At 42.9% G+C, this 26045-nt stretch overlaps 3 protein-coding genes, 1 long non-coding RNA gene and 1 pseudogene across 11 annotated transcripts in view; 1 reads left to right on the plus strand and 4 right to left on the minus strand.

Moving 5' to 3' along the window:
- Positions 1–26045, minus strand: part of LOC131110216 (protocadherin alpha-C2-like) — an 83421-nt gene that overhangs the window by 20576 nt on the left and 36800 nt on the right. Inside the window, exon 1 of one of the 7 annotated variants that reach the window (XM_078788258.1) lies at positions 12549–15230. The exons of 4 other annotated variants lie outside the window; for them this stretch is intronic. In XM_078788258.1, the coding sequence (XP_078644384.1) occupies positions 12549–14957 (2409 nt within the window). In that variant the 5' untranslated portion in view covers positions 14958–15230. Of the gene's footprint in view, positions 1–8636; positions 11248–12548; positions 15231–26045 lie in introns of those variants that run through there. 2 more of the 7 variants (XM_058063081.2, XM_058063086.2) reach the window with 2 other exon arrangements.
- On the plus strand, positions 7202–7854 carry LOC144894634 (uncharacterized). Its single transcript, XR_013625284.1, has 2 exons — positions 7202–7447; positions 7611–7854. It is a non-coding gene; the product is annotated as an uncharacterized LOC144894634 (long non-coding RNA).
- Positions 15322–18168, minus strand: LOC131110222 (protocadherin alpha-2-like). 2 transcript variants are annotated; one of them, XM_078788259.1, is made up of 2 exons: positions 15949–18168; positions 15322–15864 (listed from the first exon to the last, which is right to left on the minus strand). In XM_078788259.1, the coding sequence occupies exons 1-2, from the start codon at positions 18159–18161 to the stop codon at positions 15729–15731; spliced, it is 2349 nt and encodes a 782-aa protein (XP_078644385.1). In that variant the 5' UTR covers positions 18162–18168; the 3' UTR covers positions 15322–15728. The 2 variants fall into 2 exon arrangements, with proteins under 2 accessions (XP_078644385.1, XP_057919087.2); XM_058063104.2 differs by having other exon boundaries at positions 15325–18142.
- Positions 19059–22208, minus strand: LOC144894633 (protocadherin alpha-2-like). Its single transcript, XM_078788274.1, has one exon. The coding sequence runs from the start codon at positions 21941–21943 to the stop codon at positions 19553–19555; it is 2391 nt and encodes a 796-aa protein (XP_078644400.1). The 5' UTR covers positions 21944–22208; the 3' UTR covers positions 19059–19552.
- LOC144894632 (protocadherin alpha-10 pseudogene) lies at positions 22840–25746 on the minus strand (annotated as a pseudogene).

The following is a 26045-nucleotide window of genomic DNA, read 5'->3' on the forward strand; positions in this document are numbered from 1 at the left end:
CCTATAGTGCCACTTTCTCCCACGCGCACGCAGACTGCCCACAGTGATGATAGCACCCATCATCCACGGAGATGTGGAGAAGACAGTGACTCACTCGGAATTTGCCAGTGGACGAGTGTAGGGATGGAGCAGCTCCAAGCCAGTATGGAGGAGGAGGGAGAGGTGGCCGAATATGATGCTGCAGAAGTGCAATAAAGTGTTATTTGTGTTTTAAAGCAGGGGTCTCAAACACGCAGCCCGCGGGCCAAATGTGGCCCGCAGGACACTAGTTTGAGGCCCCCGCCTTGATATGAAAGTTTAATGTTAGTGCGGCCCGCGCAAGTTTGATATGGATGCTGTATGGTATCATGTACCCAGAAAAAATTATTTTGTTTGATTAATGTTCATGTTAAAGGTTAAATAACTGTTAATAGTTATCCTCCCTATCCGTGTGGAAGTGGTAAGTTTTTGGCTATTTAAGTTTAAAGGAAATAACTTGAAGGCTACCGTTTAGGTCGCTAGCTCTCTAGTTTGCGAGTTAGCATGTGTCTCAAGACCCTGCAGTTGCGCAATATGTTGTAAATAAAAAGAGTATAAATGTGACTATAGTCGTGTTTTGTCATGTCTACAGGGCTCTAATAATGCTTTGTTCATTTTAATCTGAAAAAAATAATTTGTCCACCCACCAACTATATGTGGTTTCTTAAGTTTTTATTATTTGGTGTTTTATTATTATTGTTATATTTATTTATTACTGATTTATTGATTTGTTTATTTATTTTTCATCTAATTTTGTGCAGAAAAATAAAAATTAAGATATTTGAGAACAGTGGAATGTTTTATCAGAGCTTTTATTGTAGAAAATCGGAACCAAAGCACTGAAAAAGTTTGTATATTTTTCTGTTTTTAATAAATGCGTTTTTTTTTTTTTTTTTTGGAAAACCTGATGCGGCCCAGCCTTACCCAGACCCTAGCTCCAGTGGCCCCCAGGTAAATTGAATTTGAGACCCCTGATTTAAAGTATAGCTAAGAACATGTCTCTAATGGTACAACACGCTAGTGCAGGTATTAGCGTACATAACAAATATACTGTAAATATGATACCACTAACTTTATCTGCATTACCGATCAAAGGGCTGCTTCCAAACAAGTCTCAGATGGCTCTGCATGTTTGCTCAGTCACGCCATCAGTGACATTTAGCAAATGTTCCCAGTGGGCCGTGTGAAACCGCTTGTTTGGCGGCGACACACACAGGAGGATGGATTTACATCAACGCATCATCATACATGTACATAATTATTACATCTACCCCAAGTGTTAATTGCGTGCCACAGAGCTACACTTTGTTTTACACCTGGGTAATCCACATCAAGTCATCAAAATGTGTTTCTGCGAGTGACAGATGCCTGATATGCGTCAACAAGCACGGAGCTGCAGAGGCTAATTGGTATTCCTTTACATATGCCAGTACTTTGAATCGCTTTAATAATCCTGCATCGCTTCAACATTCAATCAGACAACACAACTTTCACCTCTATGGACTCTAACACTGCTGTTATTGTCTCTCTTATATTAGCATAAGTGGCAAACACACAAAAACATAACAAAAAAATGAAGGTAGGGCTCAAATTCGTATGATAAGATAAGAGATTATCTTTCACTTTGTCATAAAATGAACATCCAGAATCTGCCCGTTTCATTAATGATGCAAAAAGGCCCACATATTAAGGACCTTTTCATTCCCCAAGATCCAACATCATTAATACTGCAAGCGACCATTACAGAGACCATTCATAATATCTCCTTTGGCATTAGGACATCCCTAATTTTTAATGAGCTACAAAAACGTTTCACTTGGTTATTATGATGCAAAATCCTACGTACAGACAATGAAACTATTTATTCAACAAAGTAATAATCACAAAGTACAAATAAACATTGAGCTACATCCTGAACATGAGAGAAGAAATCAAGGGAGTTAATGTTGTGAAAGGAGTTAATGTGGTCACAAAACCAGGATGACAAACCATGAAGATGTTGAGAAGTTGTTGTTGGTTTGGATCCCCTCCTCCTCTCATTGGCTCCCTCAGCTCTTGCTGTGTTCACCAACCAAGTCTTAAATAATTATTCATTCATTCATTTTCTACCGCTTTTTCCTTACGAGGGTCATGGTGGGGCTGGAGCCTATCCCAGCTGTCTTCGGACACCCTGGACTGGTCGCTAGCCAATCACAGGGCACATATAGACAAACAACCATTCACACTCACATTCATACCTATGGACAATTAGCCAATTAGCATAGCATGTTTTTAGAATGTGGGAGGAAACCGGAGTATCCGGAGAAAACCCACGCATGCACGGAAGGAACATGCAAACTCCACACAGAGATGGCCGAGGGTGGAGAAAGACAAAATAAGAAGCCAAAAAGTTACCACTTCCACACAAAATAGGAGGAGAACTCATTCATTCATTCATTTTCTACTGCTTATCCTCACGAGGGTCGCAGGGGGTGCTGGAGCCTATCCCAGCTGTCTGGGTACACCCCGGACTGGTGGCCAGCCAATCACAGGACACATATAGACAAACAACCATTCACACTCACATTCATACCTATGGACAATTTGGAGTCGCTAATTAACCTAGCATGTTTTTTTGGAATGTGGGAGGAAACCGGAGTACCCGGAGAAAACCCACGCATGCACGGGGAGAACATGCAAACTTCACACGGCCCTGGTCTCCTAGCTGTGAGGTCTGTGCACTAACCACTCGACCACCGTGCAGCCCCTAAATAATTATTGATCCATCAATTGAATTGATTCAGTTTGCGTACATTTCATGTCTTTCTGGACCTTCTGGTATTAATTCATGACATGAAGCGAGGTTGTGGAGGTGGAATTATAAGACCAATTGTCTATCTGCTGCTTCAGGACCTGATGTCGCCACCATCATCATTGAGGAAGCCACACAGTGACAGGAAGGGAGAGTAGCCTGCATGGGAAGGGGAGCAAAGTTGCAGGACACATGCAGTGAAATTGGTCCCTCTGTTGGAATAAATTGGTAGTACAAGAAATGGACACGTGATCACCCCCCCACCCTTCCACCCACTCCCCAGCCACTGGGCTTTTTCATTAAGCCAAAGCTCTCTAATGCATAATCCCTGCTATGACTTGAAAGGGGGAGGGGGGGAGTACTAGGTACAGTACATCAAGGACAAACAGAAAAATGAATAAACTTCGCTTTGGTTCCGATTTTCTACAATAAAAGCTCTGATAAAACATTCCACTGTTCTCAAATATCTTATTTTTTATTTTTCTGCACAAAATAAGATGAAAAATAAATCAATCAATCAGTAATAAATAAATATAATAATAATAATAAAACACCAAATAATAAAAACTTAAGAAACCACATATAGTTGGTGGGTAGACAAATTATTTTTTTCAGATTAAAATGAACAAAGCATTATTAGAGCCCTGTAGACATGACAAAACACGACTATAGTCACATTTATACTCTTTTTATTTACAATATATTGCGCAACTGCAGGGTCTTGAGACACATGCTAACTCGCAAACTAGAGAGCTAGCCACCTAAACGGTAGCCTCCAAGTTATTTCCTTTAAACTTAAATAGCCAAAAACTTACCACTTCCACACGGATAGGGAGGATAACTATTAACAGTTATTTAACCTTTAACATGAACATGAATGAAACGTAATAATTTTTTCTGGGTACATGATACCATACAGCATCCATATCAAACTTGCATATCAAGGCGGGGGCCTAAACTGGGCCGCGTGTTTGAGACCCCTGCAATAGAGCATTTAGATGCCACAACTCCAAATCGATTCGGTGCCAAAATCTACATATGCTCCCCCGTCCCAGATGACAAATCAAAGCCCAGATTACACCAGAAAAAACAATGACTATGCAGGAATAATTCCAGAAGAATTATCATGCAGCTAAAGTATTTTGTCCCAGGTTCAACTTTTACAACATTTCCAAATCTCAGTCCCATGCGAACCCTGATCCCTTTCCGCAGGTGGACACAGAGCGTTTCTCAGGGTGTTTGTTTGTCCTCATCCCTGATGAACCTCGCTTTCAGAAATAAAGGGCAGCGAGAGTGAGAACTGCACAAATCCCTCCTTCTGGGGTGAAACAGCGTCTTCCCGTTTCAGCCTTTTGCATAAATCAACGTGATGCTGAACAAAGCTATCAGGGCATGCAGGCGGGCGGGCAGGCAGGCAGGCCGGCTTTTGGACGCTTCACTCTTGGCTCTTTTATCCTCGCCATATGGGGAATGAGGATGCAAGCCGAAGTTGTTGTGAGCATGACGAAGCTAATCTAAACGACAAAACAACATCCCGATGCCACTCCCAAAAGGGAAGGGAGGAATTCACGGAGGATGGGCTGGAGGAAATGGAGGAGAAAGGGTGATAAATACTCCTTCAGCTGTGACAAATTGTAAAATGTTAGCACTCGGCTACAGGGCATCTGTGTACTGTTTTTGTCCATATTGTCCCCCCAAAGCCGCAGTTTTCTTATTATCGCTGGCTCAAGCTGCTATGTTTGTTCCCCTCTTTAAAATCTTTTCTTTTACTCATCTCTCACTCCATTCTTCCTCTTAAAGCGTAAGACAAGGCATCCTTCCTTGTTTTCCATTCTGGATTTGAACTGCACATGCTCAGATGGAAGTCTGATGGAAGTGGGGGGCAGGCAGCTCCTAGGAAACAGGAGTACACGGTTTCATTAAAGGCTGAGAACAGTCTCCATGGCAACCGCAGACAGCACTGCATGCCTCGCTCGCACAAAGGACACGCCCTTGTGTGGAAGGGCTGACAGACAGTGATGTATGCGTGATGTTTGATTTAGGAAATACAACATCCTCAACCCCCCCACACACACACACACATAACAAATCAAATATTCTACTACGCTTTTCGTCCCTTTAAGAACGACTGTGTGAGTGCATTTACAGTATGATACAATCAATGAGATGTGAACCACTTTGCTGCCAGTCCCATGCAAGATAATGCATCGAGAAATCAATAATTGAATGCTTTTTGCAGCACTGACGGAGCCAGAAAGCTTTCCTATGACATCATACTGGTATAGCTGCTAGCATAAAACCGAGTATTGTCCCATATAAGACTGCTATTAGGGACAATGCATGTAAACATACACAATATTCTGTTAAATGCACAGGTAAAGCCTCATTCTCCCCCTTCACTGCCCCTCCAGTGTCTGCTATGATTGACATTACATGTTGTCGACCCCGCCCAGTTAGCCTAGCCGCAGAGCAGAGAGGAGCTGATTGCGTGGTCGGTGCTGAAGCTGCAGTAGCAAGAGCAGCAGCAGCAGCAGCAGGGAGCGGAAAATTACCTGCCCATCCCCCCCCTCCTCCTCCTCCTAGCCTTTCCCCGCTCGCATTAACATCGAGCTGCAGCACGGAGAAGACACACTGAAGTACTTTTACGCAGGGAGAGAGCTTCAGGCATTGTTTCAGGAAGATGAAACATTGAGAGAGGAAAAAAAAAAAAGGACGCAACAGCCCACTGCAGCCTCACAGAGGAAGCAGCCATCTTTAAATCACAAGATGACCCACTTGTAAACACACAGCAACACACACACACACATTGACTTCACTGCGTGTGAGCACACAAAGCCTCTGTCAAATCTCCTTCACACTGAAGCAAGTCACAGTCACATCGGACCATGCTTGTTTGTGCTGGACCACTCCCTGAAATGAGGTCATGTCGTCTGAGTGACTCACAGAAGATGAGATGAAGCCACTGCCCTGGCATTGTTCCACATGCTCCATGCATGGAATGAATGCATGTAAAACATACATACTGTACATAAGAACGTTATGTCCAACACATTAGGAATGCTAATGAAAATATATTAGATCATGTTTGCAACGCTTCAGGGGTTGATAAGCACACATGTCTGCATGAGATGGACATTAATTCCTTGTTAGTTCTCTCAGCTGCTCCCCTTCCTCAGCAATCGGTGGTGGAGTAGAGGGGGATGGGAATGAGCAGCGAGCGTACTTTAGGAGAAGCACGGAGAGACAGAAGCCTGGTTTGGAATGCCAATAATATCTGCATGTTAAGCATCAGAAAGGAACACGACGTTGGCAAGAGGAAGGAATTATAGGTCAAACTGGATTAAAAGCAGTGGACTAGTGGATTTGATTGCATGACGTGAATTTGGTGAAGCACATGTTTGAAGCTGCTGTGAGACTACGACTAACACAGAGCACATCAGTGATGTGAGGACATGCCCAGATACACATAATGCATTTTTTTGTTGTAATTATGCCACATTATAACGTCCCAATGACTGTACAATGACAATCCTGCCTAATCTGTACACTGCTTTGGAGTTCTTGTCCACCTTTTGCTACAGTATGACAACAGAATATGTACAATTATGTTGTTTTTTATCATTTACATGACAAAAACCTTAGAGAAAATCAATTGCTAGCCAACACTGTCTTCTTGAAATAAAATAACAGTCTCAAAATGCAATAGAATCACTATTTTATAGTCTAATTTCACAGCTCAAAATGTATTTTTTTTAATCAAACAGCTCAATATAAGTATATACTTCATTGTAATATGTAAACATATGAATGAAGCACCACAAAAAAAATCGAAGCCTCAATGTGAATCATAACAATGTCATCATCATATAATATACTCTTGCAAAAAAGGAAAATGTTGCAATTTCAAGTTACCGTAATAAACATTTAACATGTGACAAAACTGACTACTAAAACAACAGTCTCAAAATGCAATAGATATCACTCTTTTATAGTCAAATTTCACAGCTCAAATGTATTTTTATAATCAAACAGCTCAATATAAGTATATACTTCATTGTAATATGTAAACATATGAATGAAGCGCCACAAAAAAAACATCTAAGCCTCAAAAGTGAATCGTAACAGTGTCATCATCACATAATATAAAATAATAATATAAAAATGTTGCAATTTCAAGTTACCGTAATAAACCTTAATGCAGTACAGACACAATTTAACATGTAACAAAACTGAAATGTACTCACAAGAATCAAACCCATTTGTTATAGCTACAGCAGTGTTGATGAGACAACGTAATGACAGGAATTGCAGTGACGCATTCTGCCACAGGGGGCAGTAATGAGCACAAATAGCTTGTATTTAAGTCGAAGAAAATGTACCGGCTCTCTTTGCCAGTCTGATGTGGATACCCGTACCGCTGGTGGATGTGTATTTTTTTTTATGAACAAACACTTCGAAACAGTAATAACTAACGTATATTATTCATATTTAACCTCCAGTGAGGTTGTTTTTATTCAGCATTTCGCTTTAAATCGGCTTAAATCCGTGAGATGGGTTTGACACACGTACGGACAGTGGACCTCTGGTGGAATTCCCGCGCGTTTTTTGGAGCCAAATATGTCGTCACTTCAGTTGAATGTGAGTATGAAGGACTTACAAATAACTTACAGTAGTACAAGTAAATGTGTATTTAATTACATTGTGTCTCCATATCACAGCAATTGCTCATGAATGTGTTCAGTACTTTGTTCAACATATACTGTACGGCTCACAAAGACCCCCCCCCCCCCCCCCCCCCCAGGTGAAACCCCAGTATAAAGCTAAAGTGCCCCACCCTCCTAACCTCCCGAATGCACACGTCCAAAGCCCCACAGCCCATCGGCAAACTACTGTGATGGTTCAATGAGACCCGCCATTCAAACAGTCCATGTCATCACGCCAACCACATCTCAACACCATGACCTCCACATTGTGAAGCCCCAAACAGGGAACCGGCAGACTGTTGGAACCCCCCAAAACAAACCAGCAAGCAGCACAAAAAGCACCCATACACTGAACAGCTAATGCCTAAGCCAGGCCAGACCCAAAGGGGCCACAGGGCATCCACCCTCCATCCCAAAGTGTCCCCCAAAAAGCCCAACATCCCCAACTCCCCTGCACTCAGCGGCACGTATGTGAGCATAATAAGTAAATAAAAATGTCAAACGGCAAAATGTGTTGTTTTATTATGCTGCTATTATGTGAATTTTGACACTTATGCACTAAGATGCTGCAGTTTACTAATAAAAATAACAATTGTTATCAAATTTATCTAATGTCTACATGTCCCTGGTGTTTGGAAATAATAACCATGTCATTTTAAATTTTTCAAAGACTTGCAAAGGTAAAGTACTATATCACTTTCAACTGCTCAAACTGCACCTTTAAAGGGGAACTGCACTTTTTGGGGAATTTTGCCCATCAATCACAATCCTTATATGAAAAATGAACACATATTATACGAGTTAATATGAGCTAGCTAACAACGGCTGTCATGGGAAAATATGTATTTTGATGCTTAGTTTTTAAATCATCAAACTACAGCAAGAAACTGTATTACCACCATTGTTAGCTAGCTCATATTAACTCGTTTTCTGGCATTATAATGTACACAAATATGTGTTCATGTTTCACATAAGGATTGTGAATGATGGGTAAAATTCCAAATAAACTGCAGTTCTCCTTTAAGACACTTGTCCCTGCTTCACAACAAGTACCATGGAGAGCTCCTTATACTGCCTTGAATGGAAAAGAGCAATGCTAATGCTTCCAGGACATTTGAACTCACCTTGTCAGAGTTAGGTAAAGTCTGAGTCCTGGTAAAGGTGTCTCCTCCGTTAATACTGATCAGTTCAGCGTCTACAGGTGGAAAGGGTGCCGGGAAAACCACCACATCGCTCTTGAGCGTGTCTGAGCTGAAACACACGTCATACTGCTGAGTAGCTTTGGAGTAAGACCAGCTCCCGTCAGGATGGGTGGTGATCATCGGGGCCCCGTACCTGCCCAAAGTGCCGTCTGTCTGTCTGTGGCATCTGACGGCTACTAAGGTGATGAGGCTGAGCAGAAAGATGAGGGACACGGCCACAATGGCGATGAGGAGATACAAGTGTAAATCCGAGAAGGTCTCCTCCTTTATGGGCACATGTCTGAACGGAGTGTGGATGTCAGCTGTGCTTTCAAGCACCACCACATCAATAGACACAGTAGCTGACAGGGAGGCTTCTCCATGATCACAAACCAACACCACCAAGGGGTGACTTTTCAGGTCATTGTCACTCATTCTCCTCTTGGTGCGGATCTCCCCGGTGCTGGTTCCCATCCGGAAGAGGTTGTTGTTGCCTTTGGGCTCAGACAGGTGATAGGAGAGCAGTGCATTGTATCCAGAGTCTGCATCTACAGCCCTGATCTTTGCCACAAAGTATCCCGCTTCGGCAGAATAGGGGATGCTCTCGCTGTTAACGGAGCTGTGCTCGGAATAGGGCGCCAGGATGGTGGGACTGTTGTCGTTCTCATCCAGGATGAAAACGTTCACGGTCACGTTGCTGCTGAGCGCGGGAACACCGGAGTCTGTGGCCTGGACTTTGAACTGGAAGGTTTTTACCTTCTCGTAGTCAAAGGACTGCAAACTGACTATATCTCCAGTCTCGGAGTTGATGTTAATATTTAATCTCGCTACATCCTCTTTGAGATGATTAGCATTCATTATTGAAAATGATATTTTAGCATTTTCGCTTACATCTGCATCATCTGCGCTCATGGTGTATACAACTTCACCAGCGGGACGGTTCTCTTTAATAAAAATATTAATCACAGAGTCTCCAAAGCGGGGTGCGTTGTCGTTAACATCAGAAACATGAACAGTAATTATATTTGTACTGGAAAGCGAAGGGACCCCTTCATCAGATGCAGTTATTGTAATATCATATTTAGAAATTTGCTCTCTATCCAAAACTCCGTTTACTACCAATGAATAATGATTTTTGTATGTGTTTTTTATTTTGAAAGGTACGGCCTCCATTATTCTGACGTCAACGACGCCATTTTTCCCCGCGTCGTTGTCTTTCACTGTTAAGAGTCCGACCATTGTGTCAAGGGGCGCATCCTCCCTCACTACATCGACTAATGACGTCACTGATATTTCCGGTGCATTATCATTAACGTCGATTATTTCGATAAGAACTTTACAATGCGACGCCCTGGGATTCAAACCCTTGTCTTTTGCTTGTACTCTGATTTCCACGGCATTGTTTCTTTCGTGGTCTAAATCACCATTAACTGTTATTTCCCCTGTAGTTGAATCAATAGCAAATTTATCAACGTCATTATCACCGTCGTGATTAATAATAGAATATTCAATTTCCCCGTTATGACCCACGTCGAAATCACGAGCATTCACGGACAAAATGATTGCGCCATTGGGTGCATTTTCAGCCACGGTGCCTTTGTATAGCACCTTGTCAAAAATGGGAATATTATCATTAACATCTTGTACATTAATAATGACCTGCAACGTTCCTGACTTAGCAGGTTTTCCTCCGTCCAGAGCCGTCAAGGTGAGTTTTATCACCGACTGTTTCTCGCGGTCCAGAGCTTTTTGCAGCAACAATTCCGCAGACATAGATTGCTCACCGGGATTCTGCACATCCAAGGAAAAATGCTCATTTTGGCTGAGTTTGTAGCTTTTTACTGAATAACCGCCAACGTCTGCGTCAAACGCCTTAAGCAAAGTAAATCTTTCTCCGGGAAAAGCCAATTCAGACACATTTAGAACAATCTCAGGTTGTCGGAAATACGGCGCGTTGTCATTTATATCCACAATTTTCACCTCAAAACGGTAAAGATTGAGAGGCGCGTTCGTAATGGCTTCCACCTCCAAAGAGCACTTTAAACGGCGAGAGCACAGCTCCTCTCGGTCGATTCTGTCCTTCACAGTAAGTATCCCGGTCTTAGTGTTCACCTCCAAATACCTGGCGTTCGGTCCAGTTATTTGTAAACCTCGGAATTCCAAATCCTGTACATCCAAGTGCAGGTCCTTCGCTAAATTCCCCACTGCAATACCGGGATTCGACTCCTCTGTCACGGAATAGACAATCTGTGCGGATACCACACTCCATATATGAAACAAAGGCAAGAAATAATACATCCAAAAACGGGAATTGTCCTCTGGTTTCATTATTTTTTTCCCAAGTTTCTTCGACAGATAGCACCAGAATGTTTTACTCCGTCAGTAACATTTTAAGACTTCGGAGTCAGACCACGAAATAATGAGTTTTAGTCATGACGAACAAAGAATCACGCCCCATCTTCCAACACGGACAAAAGAGGGGAGCGTCTGTGAGCCGAGTGCGACATCTAGTGGTAAAAAATGATACTTTTCTACAAGGTCAATCTTGCACAAATAGTACAACACTATGAATTGATACCAAAATACACATTTATCACAAAAACTCCTAGTCTTACTTTTACATATGTACATTATCCTCTATCCCATACAGTCATTTTCATATTTTTGGAGTTGTAAAAACTACAGTTCCTGCTAACAAACAGAAGGTTGACCCCAAGTCTTATGTACCCCCCCTTTCCCCCTGCCAAACATAGCCTTTATACCAATTTGCTTGACCATCTACCTTCATATTATGTTTTGTTACAGTCAAACATAAAATATTTCAATGAGTTAGAGCAAGACAAACCAAGGCAATTGTACTGTACTTGCATCAGGAGGCCGGAGCAGATCGTATCATTACCTTCTCGGAGTTGGGTAAAGTCTGAGTCCTGGTAAAGGTGTCTCCTCCGTTAATACTGATCAGTTCCGCATCTAAAGGTGGAAAAGGTGCCGGGAAAACCACCACAGACAACCAAGACTAGAAGCAATATTCACAACTCAAACCCAAGTGCGCTTACCATTTTTTTGTGGCGTTATATGCGCAAATGTCAAAAATGGTCCTATATGTCTCGAAATTCAAAACATTCCTGGATCCAGACAGGGATCCCGATCCCCCCCAATATTTAAACAGGTCTTCCATATCCCATTTCTGACAATTCCTGAAAATTTAATCCAAATTCATTGAGAAATTTTCAAGTTATTTTGAACACAAACAAAAAGATAAATATCAGCAAAAACATAACCTCAATACTGCGCCTGTACTTTGCAGAAGTAATAACAGCATATCAGAAACACGACTTCTATTTTCAGTTACACTATTGCTACAACTTGGAACAACAATTTCATACTTTAACACACAAGGACCCCACAAAATAGCACAAACAGAAGGTCAGCACCACGGACAGTGTCATTTTCAGTTAGTTTTTTTCCCCTCCAACAAGTAAAATGGTCTCAATAATATGTCTAGCAAAGACAACCAAGACTAGAAGCAATATTTCACAACTCAAACACTCAAATATTCAAATTATTGATACCAACCGCTTCTTGATTTATAGCCTCGAAATATCTTAAAGTCCAAACAACATAAAAAAAAAACTGTGGTTCTTCCATCCTGTGATGCACCATCAGTGGATCGTATAGATCATGTCCATAAGTCAACTACTCGGCTCATACGTGACCAAAATAATGTCAGACATGGTGAAAAAGTGGGAAAGAAGTAACCATATGATTCAAATTCACCCAGACGTTATTTACAAGTTGCTTCTCGTACTGCAAAGGATGAACCAATAACATCAAGAAAACTCCATTTCAGCCTACCTTGTCAGAGTTAGGTAAAGTCTGAGTCCTGGTAAAGGTGTCTCCTCCGTTAATACTGATCAGTTCAGCATCTACAGGTGGAAAAGGTGCCGGGAAAACCACCACATCGCTCTTGAGCGTGTCTGAGCTGAAACACACGTCATACTGCTGAGTAGCTTTGGAGTAAGACCAGCTCCCGTCAGGATGGGTGGTGATCATCGGGGCCCCGTACCTGCCCAAAGTGCCGTCTGTCTGTCTGTGGCATCTGACGGCTACTAAGGTGATGAGGCTGAGCAGAAAGATGAGGGACACGGCCACAATGGCGATGAGGAGATACAAGTGTAAATCCGAGAAGGTCTCCTCCTTTATGGGCACATGTCTGAACGGAGTGTGGATGTCAGCTGTGCTTTCAAGCACCACCACATCAATAGACACAGTAGCTGACAGGGAGGCTTCTCCATGATCACAAACCAACACCACCAAGGGGTGACTTTTCAGGTCATTGTCACTCATTCTCCTCTTGGTGCGGATCTCCCCGGTGCTGGTTCCCATCCGGAAGAGGTTGTTGTTGCCTTTGGGCTCAGACAGGTGATAGGAGAGCAGTGCATTGTATCCAGAGTCTGCATCTACAGCCCTGATCTTTGCCACAAAGTATCCCGCTTCGGCAGAATAGGGGATGCTCTCGCTGTTAACGGAGCTGTGCTCGGAATAGGGCGCCAGGATGGTGGGACTGTTGTCGTTCTCATCCAGGATGAAAACGTTCACGGTCACGTTGCTGCTGAGCGCAGGAACACCGGAGTCTGTGGCCTGGACTTTGAACTGGAAGGTCTTTAGCTTCTCGTAGTCGAAAGACTGCAAACTGACTATATCTCCAGTCTCGGAGTTGATGTTCATAACTGATGTTACTGGAATCCCGTTTGCATCTCCCAGTAAAGCGTAGGTCACTCTTGCATTCTCGTTGATATCGGAATCTCCAGCAATTACTCTGCTGATGCTGACTCCCACAGGACTATTTTCTTTGACGTAAATATTTGTAATTGTTTCAGAGAAATGCGGCGCGTTATCGTTAACGTCAGACACTCGGATAGTGATAACGCTGCTGCTAGATAGAGGCGGACTCCCTTCATCGGTTGCCACAATAGTGATATCATACAAAGAGCATTGTTCCCTGTCAATTAGGCCATCCACAACTAATGAGTAGTAATTTTTATAATTAGATTTAAGCTTAAAGGGTGTAGAAGCAGCAATTTTACACTGAGTGTTGCCGTTCTTTCCTCCATCTTTATCAGTGACTGTCACTAAAGCCACAACGCTTCCTATGTCGGCGTCTTCTTTAACTGGGTTCATGAGTGATGTCACTACGATTTCCGGTGCATTGTCGTTCACGTCGAGAACCTCCACCAGTAGTTTAGCATTAGCCCTCCGAGGATATGGACCTTTATCTGTAGCCTGGACATGAATATCATAGGCTGCTTGTGCCTCATAGTCCAAATGGTCTTTAACTGTGATTTCACCCGTTTCTGCGTCAATTAAAAACACATCTGCGGGGTCAAAATGTGCACGTTTAACAAACCCAAACACCAGCTTCCCGTTGTCACCTTCGTCTAAATCTGATGCACTCAGCTGAAGCACCAAAGACCCAGGCAGGGCGTTTTCTTTGACTCGGGCTTTATAAAGTCCTTGACTAAAAGATGGAGTGTTATCATTAACATCCAGGACATTTACATTTAACTCCAGTGTTCCAGTTTTAGGAGGCTTTCCTCCATCTATAGCACTGAGTGTTAACTTCACTGTGGCTTGTTTTTCTCGGTCTAAAGCTTTTAGCAACACCAACTCAGCAGATACACTATGCTCGCCACCGCCCTGCACATCCAGAGAGAAATACTCATTTGGAGTCAATTTGTAGGTTTTAATGGAATTACCAGCAGTATCTGAGTCCAACGCGAGTGGGAGTAAGAAATGCTCCCCTGTGGGGGATGATTCCGAAATGTTAATTGAGTGGGACTCCTCCACGAAGCGAGGTGCATTGTCGTTTAAATCATGAACAGTCACCTCAATTCGATGAAGCCCCATCGGGTTCTTCAGAAGAGCTTCTAGATTGAGAGTGCATTTTACCGACTTGGGACACAGCTCCTCACGGTCTATTCTCTCCGCAACATAAAGCTCCCCCGTACGGAAATTGGTCTTGAAATATTCCTTACTGTAACCGGACACCACAGTGAGATCTCTGGTTTGTAAGTCCCTGACGTTGATGTTTAAATCCTTCGCGACGTTGCCCACCACGGTTCCTTTGTCCATCTCCTCGGAAATCGAGTAGGATATCTGAGCAGTGCAGCATTTCCATAAAAGCGCCATGAACAACCAGCAAAGACGTATCCGGTTCCGTTTAACAAGCATCGCTCTTCCCACGGATTCCACAGTCGGGAACATTTTTATTCCACAAAACAGTGCCCGATAGTCCACTTCATCCACACACTCGCGTTCTCGTCTTTATGTCATCGTCTTCGTGGCTCCGAGCACAATGTGATTTGTTTCATGACGTAGCCACAGGAAGGTGGCGACTGCGAGTTTACACCAAGTGGCGGTCTACTGCGACCTCTAGCGTTTAATTTTGGTATGACAATATACGGTTTTAAAAACACAGCACCCACAAAACAAAGCAATTTACTAAGAATTGGGTTTTAAAACCAGGAACAATTCCACCCATACAGTTTCACCAGTTCACTCGTGATTTATTCTTCATCAAATCCCAACATCGATATTTGTTTTCTTATAAGGAAATAATCTGTTGTGGTCTCTGATTTCTACTATAGTGAAACAGTATTGTTTTTGTTATGAATATGAATGCTAATGAAGTTTTAAGCTGAAAGCAAGCAAGCTTTTCTATTGTACATTAACATTCAGCACCAAGGACAGCAGCAATACTTTCCCTGAAGCACATTCAGTTTCCTGTCATATAGTAGGCCTTCTGGTCAAAACCCTGATATGAATAAAAACTACATCCTAGTAGGTGCCAGTCACAGGCTGCCAACTGATCGTCATTTACATGAACCACTACACTAATAATGCCAGAGCTAACAATTAGCACACCAAACAAAGTAGCAGACTTCTCATTCAAACAGGTTCAAATCAGCAAGGATTGTTAGAACTCTTTGCAATAATCAACAGGATATAAAAAATATATATTAGAAAACCACAATTTCAGCCTACCTTGTCAGAGTTAGGTAAAGTCTGAGTCCTGGTAAAGGTGTCTCCTCCGTTAATACTGATCAGTTCAGCATCTACAGGTGGAAAAGGTGCCGGGAAAACCACCACATCGCTCTTGAGCGTGTCTGAGCTGAAACACACGTCATACTGCTGAGTAGCTTTGGAGTAAGACCAGCTCCCGTCAGGATGGGTGGTGATCATCGGGGCCCCGTACCTGCCCAAAGTGCCGTCTGTCTGTCTGTGGCATCTGACGGCTACTAAGGTGATGAGGCTGAGCAGAAAGATGAGGGACACGGCCACAATGGCGATGAGGAGATACAAGTGTAAATCCGAGAAGGTCTCCTCCTTTATGGGCACATGTCTGAAAGGAGTGTGGATGTCAGCTGTGCTTTCAAGCACCACCACATCAATAGACACAGTAGCTGACAGGGAGGCTTCTCCATGATCACAAACCAACACCACCAAGGGGTGACTTTTCAGGTCATTGTCACTCATTCTCCTCTTGGTGCGGATCTCCCCGGTGCTGGTTCCCATCCGGAAGAGGTTGTTGTTGCCTTTGGGCTCAGACAGGTGATAGGAGAGCAGTGCATTGTATCCAGAGTCTGCATCTACAGCCCTGATCTTTGCCACAAAGTATCCCGCTTCGGCAGAATAGGGGATGCTCTCGCTGTTAACGGAGCTGTGCTCGGAATAGGGCGCCAGGATGGTGGGACTGTTGTCGTTCTCATCCAGGATGAAAACGTTCACGGTCACGTTGCTGCTCAGCGGAGGAACTCCAGAGTCTGTGGCCTGGACTTTGAACCGGAAGGTCTTTAGCTTCTCGTAGTCAAAGGACTGCAAACTGACTATATCTCCAGTCTCGGAGTTGATGTTTAGTAGTGACGTTATCGGAGTATTTCCAGGATAACTATCCAATAATCTGTAGGACACTTTAGCATTAGCATCCAAATCCGGATCAAGTGCATTTATAGAACAAAGCGAAGATCCTGCTGGACTATTTTCTTTAACGTACACATTAATAAGAGGCTCCTTAAAATGAGGTGCGTTGTCATTAACATCAGAAACATGAACAGTAATGATCCTGCTAGTAGACAAAGGAGGACTTCCTTCATCTGTGGCTAAAATGGAGACATTGTAAAGAGAAGTGTTTTCTCTGTCTAGTGCTCCATCCACTACTAAAGAATAATCATTTTTGTAGTTAGATTTGAGCTTAAACGGAGCGGATCCAAGTACCTGACAATTGGTTACACCATTGTTACCCCCATCCTTATCGCTCACGGTAACCAAAGCAACTATTGTGCCCAATTCCGCGTTCTCTTTTATTGGAGTATTCAGTGACGTTACTGTTATTTCCGGGGCGTTGTCATTCACGTCAATGATCTCTATTAGTAGCTTAGCATGAGCACTACGGGGAACAGTTCCCTGATCCATTGCTTGAACTCTGACCTCATAGGCAGGAGTTTCTTCGTAATTTAAAGTACCTTTCACTGTGATTTCTCCTGTTTCTGTATTTAAATTAAAAACATTGGATGGATCATTATTGCCTCTTTTAATTAAAGAATATAATATCTTACTGTTCATGCCCTCGTCTAAATCTGTGGCGTTTAATTTGATTACAACGGAGCCCGGTGGGGCGTCTTCACTCACACGAACTTTATACAGCGATTTACTAAAAGTGGGCACATTGTCGTTGACATCCAGCACATTTACGCGTATCTGTAAAGAACCAGATTTAGGCGGTTTGCCTCCGTCTACAGCGGTCAGGGTGAGCGATATGAGAGACTGCTTCTCCCGGTCTAAAGCTTTATGCAGCACCAGTTCCGCAGACACGCCGTGGTCTCCTCCGCTCTGCACGTCAAGCGTGAAGTGTTCGTTGCTGCTGAGCTTGTAGCTCCTCACCGAGTTAGCGCCAATGTCTGCGTCCACAGCCACCGGGAGAAGGTAGCGCTCTCCCTGGATGGCTGATTCGGATATGTCCAAAGAGTATGCCTTTTCAATAAAAGCAGGCGAATTGTCGTTAATATCCAAAACACTGACCTCAACGCGATGTGCTGTCATCGGATTGTTTAACACAGCTTGGATCCTCAAGGAGCATTTCGCTAGGTTAGCGCAAAGCTCCTCCCTGTCTATTCTTTCCTTGACAAATATGTTCCCCGTCTGTAAATTCACATTAAAATACTCTTTACTGTAGCTCGAAACCACTCGTAGATCTCTGGTGTCCAGCTCCTGGATGTTAAGGTTTAAATCCTTAGCGATGTTCCCCACCACGAAGCCTTTGTTCACCTCCTCGTTCATCGAGTAGGACAACTGCGAAGCGGCCGAGTCGGAAATAAAAAGAAGCACAAGATGAATCCAGACATGGTGTCTTTTTTGTTGACGCGTCCTCATCGTCGGTGCAAGCAAAATGAACCCAAATCTTGCTATCATTTATCCACCCGTGGATATCAGTCATCCGAGTCGTGTTGCTGTCGAGGCTTCGGTGCGTCTTCTGTGCGTATGAAGTGCTGACTGATGACGATTTCTTTTTTTTTGTTCCCATACAGGAAGGACTTTGAATAAGTGGGCACTCTCGTATCTACAGTCTACTGCGACCCCTTGTGGTGATTTGGAGGTAAGTCAGTCTTTACTGTTACAAAGCTACAGACCAACGAAATCATATTAAAAATGCCAAATCTTATATTTCACCAGAACTGATGCAAATATATTTTTAGTGCACACCAAATGTGAATTTACTACAAATAGTACTACTTTGTAAGTCATACTGGTTATGAAATATGCTTTATTTTAATTGCCCTGTTTTCTATTTCATGTTTGAATGTCCAAATATTAATATTGATGTTTTTATGTAGGACAGTAATAAAATGCTTGGTGTTGATTTCTAAAGCAAATTTATTTGTAAGCATCGTATGCAGTGGTGCAGATAGGAATTGTGGGCCCGATGGAAAAATCAGCTTGGCATATTAAGCAAATAGTTATTGCTCTTTGGACATAGAACTTAATTCCTGTATATGAAATACAGCATTATGGTTGATGGCATTGCAAAAAAATACAAAATAAACAAACAAGAGAAACACTCAGAGAGCGCAGACCTTCGGCAAACACCATAGTTCCCCCCATATTGTTATTCATACCAAAATAAAAATAACAATTTCTGACAATTCCTGAAAATTTCATCCAAATCCATTGAGAAATTTTCAAGTGATTTTGAACACAAACAAACAAAGAGATACATATCAGCAAAAACATAACCTCAATACTGCGCCTGTACTTTGCAGAAGTAATAACAGCATATCAGAAACATGACTTCTATTTTCAATTAAACTATTGCTACAACTTGGAACAACAATTTCATACTTTAACACACAAGGACCCCACAAAATAGCACAAACAGAAGGTCAGCACCACGGACAGTGTCATTTTCAGATTTTTTTCCCCCCCTCCAACAAGTAAAATGGTCTCAATAATATATCTAGCAAAGATAGCACCACAGACAACCAAGACTAGAAGCAATATTTCACAACTCAAACACTCAAATATTCAAATTATTGATACCAACCGATTCATGATTTATAGCCTCAAAATATCTTAAAGTCCAAACAAGATAAAAAACTGTGGTTCTTCTATCCCGTGATAGTTAGTGGATCGTATGGATCATGTCCATAAGTCAACTACTCAGCTCATACGTGACCAAAATAATGTCAGACATGGTGAAAAAGTGGGAAAGAAGTAACCATATGATTCCAATTCACCCAGACGTTATTTACAAGTTGCTTCTCGTACTGCAAAGGATGAACCAATAACATCAAGAAAACTCCATTTCAGCCTACCTTGTCAGAGTTAGGTAAAGTCTGAGTCCTGGTAAAGGTGTCTCCTCCGTTAATACTGATCAGTTCAGCATCTACAGGCGGAAAAGGTGCCGGGAAAACCACCACATCGCTCTTGAGCGTGTCTGAGCTGAAACACACGTCATACTGCTGAGTAGCTTTGGAGTAAGACCAGCTCCCGTCAGGATGGGTGGTGATCATCGGGGCCCCGTACCTGCCCAAAGTGCCGTCTGTCTGTCTGTGGCATCTGACGGCTACTAAGGTGATGAGGCTGAGCAGAAAGATGAGGGACACGGCCACAATGGCGATGAGGAGATACAAGTGTAAATCCGAGAAGGTCTCCTCCTTTATGGGCACATGTCTGAACGGAGTGTGGATGTCAGCTGTGCTTTCAAGCACCACCACATCAATAGACACAGTAGCTGACAGGGAGGCTTCTCCATGATCACAAACCAACACCACCAAGGGGTGACTTTTCAGGTCATTGTCACTCATTCTCCTCTTGGTGCGGATCTCCCCGGTGCTGGTTCCCATCCGGAAGAGGTTGTTGTTGCCTTTGGGCTCAGACAGGTGATAGGAGAGCAGTGCATTGTATCCAGAGTCTGCATCTACAGCCCTGATCTTTGCCACAAAGTATCCCGCTTCGGCAGAATAGGGGATGCTCTCGCTGTTAACGGAGCTGTGCTCGGAATAGGGCGCCAGGATGGTGGGACTGTTGTCGTTCTCATCCAGGATGAAAACGTTCACGGTCACGTTGCTGCTGAGCGCAGGAACACCGGAGTCTGTGGCCTGGACTTTGAACTGGAAGGTCTTTAGCTTCTCGTAGTCAAAGGACTGCAAACTGACTATATCTCCAGTCTCGGAGTTGATATTGATCATCGAAGCGCTTTGTGTAGTTTTAGAAGAGCTGTCAATCAAGTGATAAGCTGCTTTTGCATTTTCCACTGAATCCGCATCTGTAGATGTCAGAGTGTAAATAGTGGTTCCGACTGGACTGTTCTCCTTTAGGTAAACATAAATGACAGGCTCCATGAATCGAGGTGGGTTGTCATTAACGTCCGAAACCTGAATAGTGATGACGCTGGTCGTGGACAGATTCGGACTTCCTTCATCAGTAGCTGTTAGTGTTATAAGATACTGTGAAAGCTCCTCTCTGTCGAGAGGTCCGTTCACTAACAACGAGTAGTAATTTTTATAGTTCGACTTTAAAACAAACGGCACCGATGCAGAAATTTTGCACGTCGTTTGACCGTTTTTACCACCGTCTCTATCAGTCACCGTCACCATAGCAACAGCCGTGCCTATCTCAGCGTCCTCTTTTACCGGACTCATAAGTGATGACACTGTGATTTCCGGTGCGTTGTCATTCACGTCGATGACTTCCACTAAAACTTTGCCGTGCGCCAAACGAGGCGGGGTACCTTTGTCCCGCACTTGAACACGAATCTCGTATGCTTGAGTTTCTTCATAATTAATTCCGCCCTTTACGCTGATTTCTCCAGTGTTTTCATTCAAAGCAAACTTATCATCCGGGTTAAAACGCCCCCTTTCGGCGAATGAATACATGAGTTGCCCATTAACGCCATCGTCTAAATCGGTAGCCGATAGCGTTAACAGCGCGGCGCCAATATCGGCATTTTCAACAACTTGGACCTTGTAAAGAGATTTGCTAAAAACTGGAGAATTATCGTTGACATCAAGGACGTTTATTTTTAATTGTACAGTCCCAGATTTGGGAGGTTTCCCCCCATCCATGGCGGTGAGTATCAGGTCAACTACAGCCTGCTTTTCTCGATCCAATGCCTTTTGTAGTATTAACTCTGCAGATACACTATCACTGTTGCTTTGTACATCCAAAACAAAATACTCATTCTGGTTTAGTTTATAGGTTTTCACGGAGTTTACACCCACGTCTGCATCGTGGGCTATTGGCAGAGGATGTCTCTCCCCGAGAAAAGAATGTTCTGACATATCTATTGTTGTTATTTCCTCCATAAAAACCGGCGCGTTGTCATTGACGTCATTAATCACTACCTCGATTCGATGAAGCCTGCGTGGATTACTCAATGCGGCTTCTATGTTTAAAGAGCATTTCGCCACATTCGGACACAGCTCCTCTCTGTCTATTCTCTCGCTAACGGCCAATATTCCAGTTTGGAGATCAATGTCGAAATAGCGTTTTTTATACGAGGATGTGATCTGCAGACCCGTGGATTGGAGTTGCTGCACGCTGAGGTTTAAATCCTTTGCGAGGTTCCCCACCGCCGTCCCTTTGTGTGCCTCCTCCGAGATAGAGTAGGATATCTGAGCCGTGGTCCAGCCGCACAGACAAAGCAGAATGAAAAAGAGATCCCCGATCGGAATCCATTGTTCACGAGAAGCCATAGCGAGTCAAAAAATAACATCGATTGCGTTTTTGTCGTTGGTAGATCCACAAAGAGGCAAACAAAATACAAGCATGTATCCGTTTATGTATCCACACGCACTGATGTTCCCTTGCGTGGGGCTCGCCTTGACTGAGTTGACGCTGGACACAACCCACTTATGACGTTGTCGTTTTTAGAAAGATTTTCTGCACGTCAGAGGTCGGTATTTTTTTACACGGTCTACAGCGCCATCTTGTGACTGTTGTGGAGAAGTGCAACATTAAAGGCAAAGATTGTAAAATTGGATCTACAGAAAAAAAAAACACCAACTCTGCTTGTTGTTTCTCATTCAAACGCGATTTACAATCCTTTTTTAATTGTTTCTCCTTGTTAAACTTGGCTTTTTTCATTTTCTTGACATTGCCAATACAAAATAGAAAAAGATTAGGCCGAAAATATATGCACATAACTTAAAAATAACAATCAAACGTCAAAGACTGCATGTACTGTATTTCAGCACCACGGATAGCGCTTCAATATACTATGGAGTGTCGACTTCTGAGAAAATCCTTCTTTAAGAAAAATTGATGACTTTTCTGCACATCATTGTCTATGCTATTACTACCAGTCAACACAACAGTATATAATAAACTATATAAACTATAAACTATACTGTCTTATGACGTATCTGTCAGGACATGTTCAATGATTACCAACCCTTTTGGGTTGTAGGAAGTATTCAGAATATACTTCAGATAACAATAAGGATCCAAACAACACTTCACCTTTGACAGAGGGCACTAACATTTAATATCTACACACCTTTCATTTCCGAACCACATCCCCTGATAATTAATAATAATAGACTATAAATCCATAGTCTCTTTGACAGCCAGTCTCAAACAACATCCATGGAACAAAATACTAGCACATTATACTTTTACTATTATTGTATAGTAAAGCACCCTTGAATTAACAGTATGCTTACCTTGTCAGAGTTAGGTAAAGTCTGAGTCCTGGTAAAGGTGTCTCCTCCGTTAATACTGATCAGTTCAGCATCTACAGGTGGAAAAGGTGCCGGGAAAACCACCACATCGCTCTTGAGCGTGTCTGAGCTGAAACACACGTCATACTGCTGAGTAGCTTTGGAGTAAGACCAGCTCCCGTCAGGATGGGTGGTGATCATCGGGGCCCCGTACCTGCCCAAAGTGCCGTCTGTCTGTCTGTGGCATCTGACGGCTACTAAGGTGATGAGGCTGAGCAGAAAGATGAGGGACACGGCCACAATGGCGATGAGGAGATACAAGTGTAAATCCGAGAAGGTCTCCTCCTTTATGGGCACATGTCTGAACGGAGTGTGGATGTCAGCTGTGCTTTCAAGCACCACCACATCAATAGACACAGTAGCTGACAGGGAGGCTTCTCCATGATCACAAACCAACACCACCAAGGGGTGACTTTTCAGGTCATTGTCACTCATTCTCCTCTTGGTGCGGATCTCCCCGGTGCTGGTTCCCATCCGGAAGAGGTTGTTGTTGCCTTTGGGCTCAGACAGGTGATAGGAGAGCAGTGCATTGTATCCAGAGTCTGCATCTACAGCCCTGATCTTTGCCACAAAGTATCCCGCTTCGGCAGAATAGGGGATGCTCTCGCTGTTAACGGAGCTGTGCTCGGAATAGGGCGCCAGGATGGTGGGACTGTTGTCGTTCTCATCCAGGATGAAAACGTTCACGGTCACGTTGCTGCTGAGCGTGGGAACTCCAGAGTCTGTGGCCTGGACTTTGAACTGGAAGGTCTTTAGCTTCTCGTAGTCAAAGGACTGCAAACTGACTATATCTCCAGTCTCGGAGTTGATGTTGATCATTGTAGTTAGCGGCATGGAGTCGGTGCTACTTTGTACAAAGGAGTAACTTACTCGGCCATTTTCATCAATGTCGTCATCTACTGCGGTCACTCTATGAATTAATTCTCCAGGGGGGCTATTTTCTTTAATGTAAACATTAATGGGGGCCTCTGGGAAGCGAGGGGGGTTGTCATTAACATCAGAAACATGAACATAAACTACACTGGTGCTGGACAGAGGTGGGCTTCCTTCATCGGTTGCAGTGATGCTGATATTGTACATAGATACACTCTCTCTGTCAAGAGGACCATCGACAACTAAAGAATAGGAATTCTTATAATTGGACTCCAGTTTAAAAGGCACATTGTTGTTAATTTTACTGTGCACCAGACCATTTTTACCTCCATCTTTGTCCAACACAGAGACGATTGCAATGGCGGTGCCAATACTTGCATCTTCTTTCACTGTGTTTAACAATGATGTCACTGTAATTTCAGGGGCATTGTCATTGACATCTAAAACTTCTATTAATAATTTGGTATGAGAGGTTAAGGGAGAAGAGCCTCCATCACTAGCTTGTACTCTTAGCTCAAATGCATTGGTTTCCTCAAAGTCAATACTTTGTTTGTTTGTTACTGTACCAGTTTTTTCATCAATAGAAAACATATTTGTTTGTTTCCCTCTCCCCCCTACACTGAAGGAATAGAAGACCTGACCATTTGGTCCTGCGTCCAAATCAGTAGCATTTAGTGTTATTATTGATGTACCAACTTTAATATTCTCATATATGGTAGCTTTGTACAGACTTTTGCTAAATACAGGAGCATTATCATTAATATCCAACACATTAACAACAATAGTCATAGTGCCTGATTTAGCTGGTGTTCCTCCATCAATAGCAGTCAATGTGAGTGTGATAGTGGGCTGTTTTTCACGGTCTAAAGGCCTCTGAAGCACTAATTCTGCTGATTCTCTTCCATCTTTTTGTGTCTCCAGCACAAAATGTTCATTGTGGCTGAGCTTGTATGAATTTACTGTATTTTTACCAACGTCTGCATCATAAGCTGCATGCAGAGGGAATTTTGCTCCAGCTGCTGTTGTCTCACTAATATTCAAAACCAGAAGGTCGATTTGGAACGAAGGATAATTGTCATTTACATCCAATATTATAATTTCAATCCGGTACAGTTTTAAAGGATTATTAATCACTGCCTCCACACCGAGTGAACATTTGGCCTGGTCTCCACACAGTTCCTCTCGATCTATTCTCTCATTCACGTAGAGGACACCAGTCTTTAGGTTTACCTCCACATATTTCCTCCTGCCCCCCGCAACGATCTGAAACATGCGGGACTCCAAATCGTGGACGTTGAGGCTCAAATCCTTAGCAACATTTCCCACAACGGTGCCCACTTTCACCTCCTCCGCCACGGAGTAAGAGAGCTGGCCGCACACCGCTTCCCAGTAACACTCCAGCAGCACGAAGAGCACAAACATCCGCACTGAGCTCCATCTTCCCGCAGCATGCATCATTCCATACATCCACGTAAGGCACGAAGAAAGGAGGGTCCAATACCGTCCGAAAAGAGATATCCAAAATAGAATAAACAAAATCGGCAGACAGAGCAGTCAACTAAATGGTCGTCGTGATCTCCTCTCTCACCGTCTAATCTCTTTGTTTCGCTTGGTGGAGAACACGTCCTCCTCTCTGGGAGGAGTCCCGACCAACCCAATAAGGTTTTTACCTTGTACTGGTCTAGTCTGCCATCTAGTGGACATATTAAATAACTACACTTAACAGCAACACTACCATCAAGTATGATTTAGGTTGGTGCTACTTTCTTGCACAGCATTGTTGTTTTTTGCTTTTCCATTGATAGAACCAGCAATCTCCAAAGGTAAGAGTCAGCATGTTTTATGCTTTTCACTTTGGGATTATTTGAAAATTAAGAATAATAATTTGTCTTGAACTACAACAAAAACATATGAGAAAGATGAAACATTAGTAAATTAGATTTTTACAACATAAGTGCCATCATGATCACACAATCTACATGGTGTTTTGTTCAATTTATATAATAAGATAAGCCCACACAAAATATAAATTGATATTTTCATATCAATTCATAACAAAAACAACCATAAACATGAAATGACATTAAGACATATTGCAATAACTAACATAATATATGACCTCTGCAACAACACCCTTTACAGTTGCATGTAAACAACACATTGTCAGCACCTTGGATAGCGACCTACACTACTCCTCACATTT

The sequence above is a fragment of the Doryrhamphus excisus genome, linkage group LG22 (assembly GCF_037039965.1).
Source record: "Doryrhamphus excisus strain RoL-2023G ecotype Guam linkage group LG22, RoL_Dexc_Guam_v1.1, whole genome shotgun sequence".
Classification (NCBI taxonomy): domain Eukaryota; kingdom Metazoa; phylum Chordata; class Actinopteri; order Syngnathiformes; family Syngnathidae; genus Doryrhamphus; species Doryrhamphus excisus.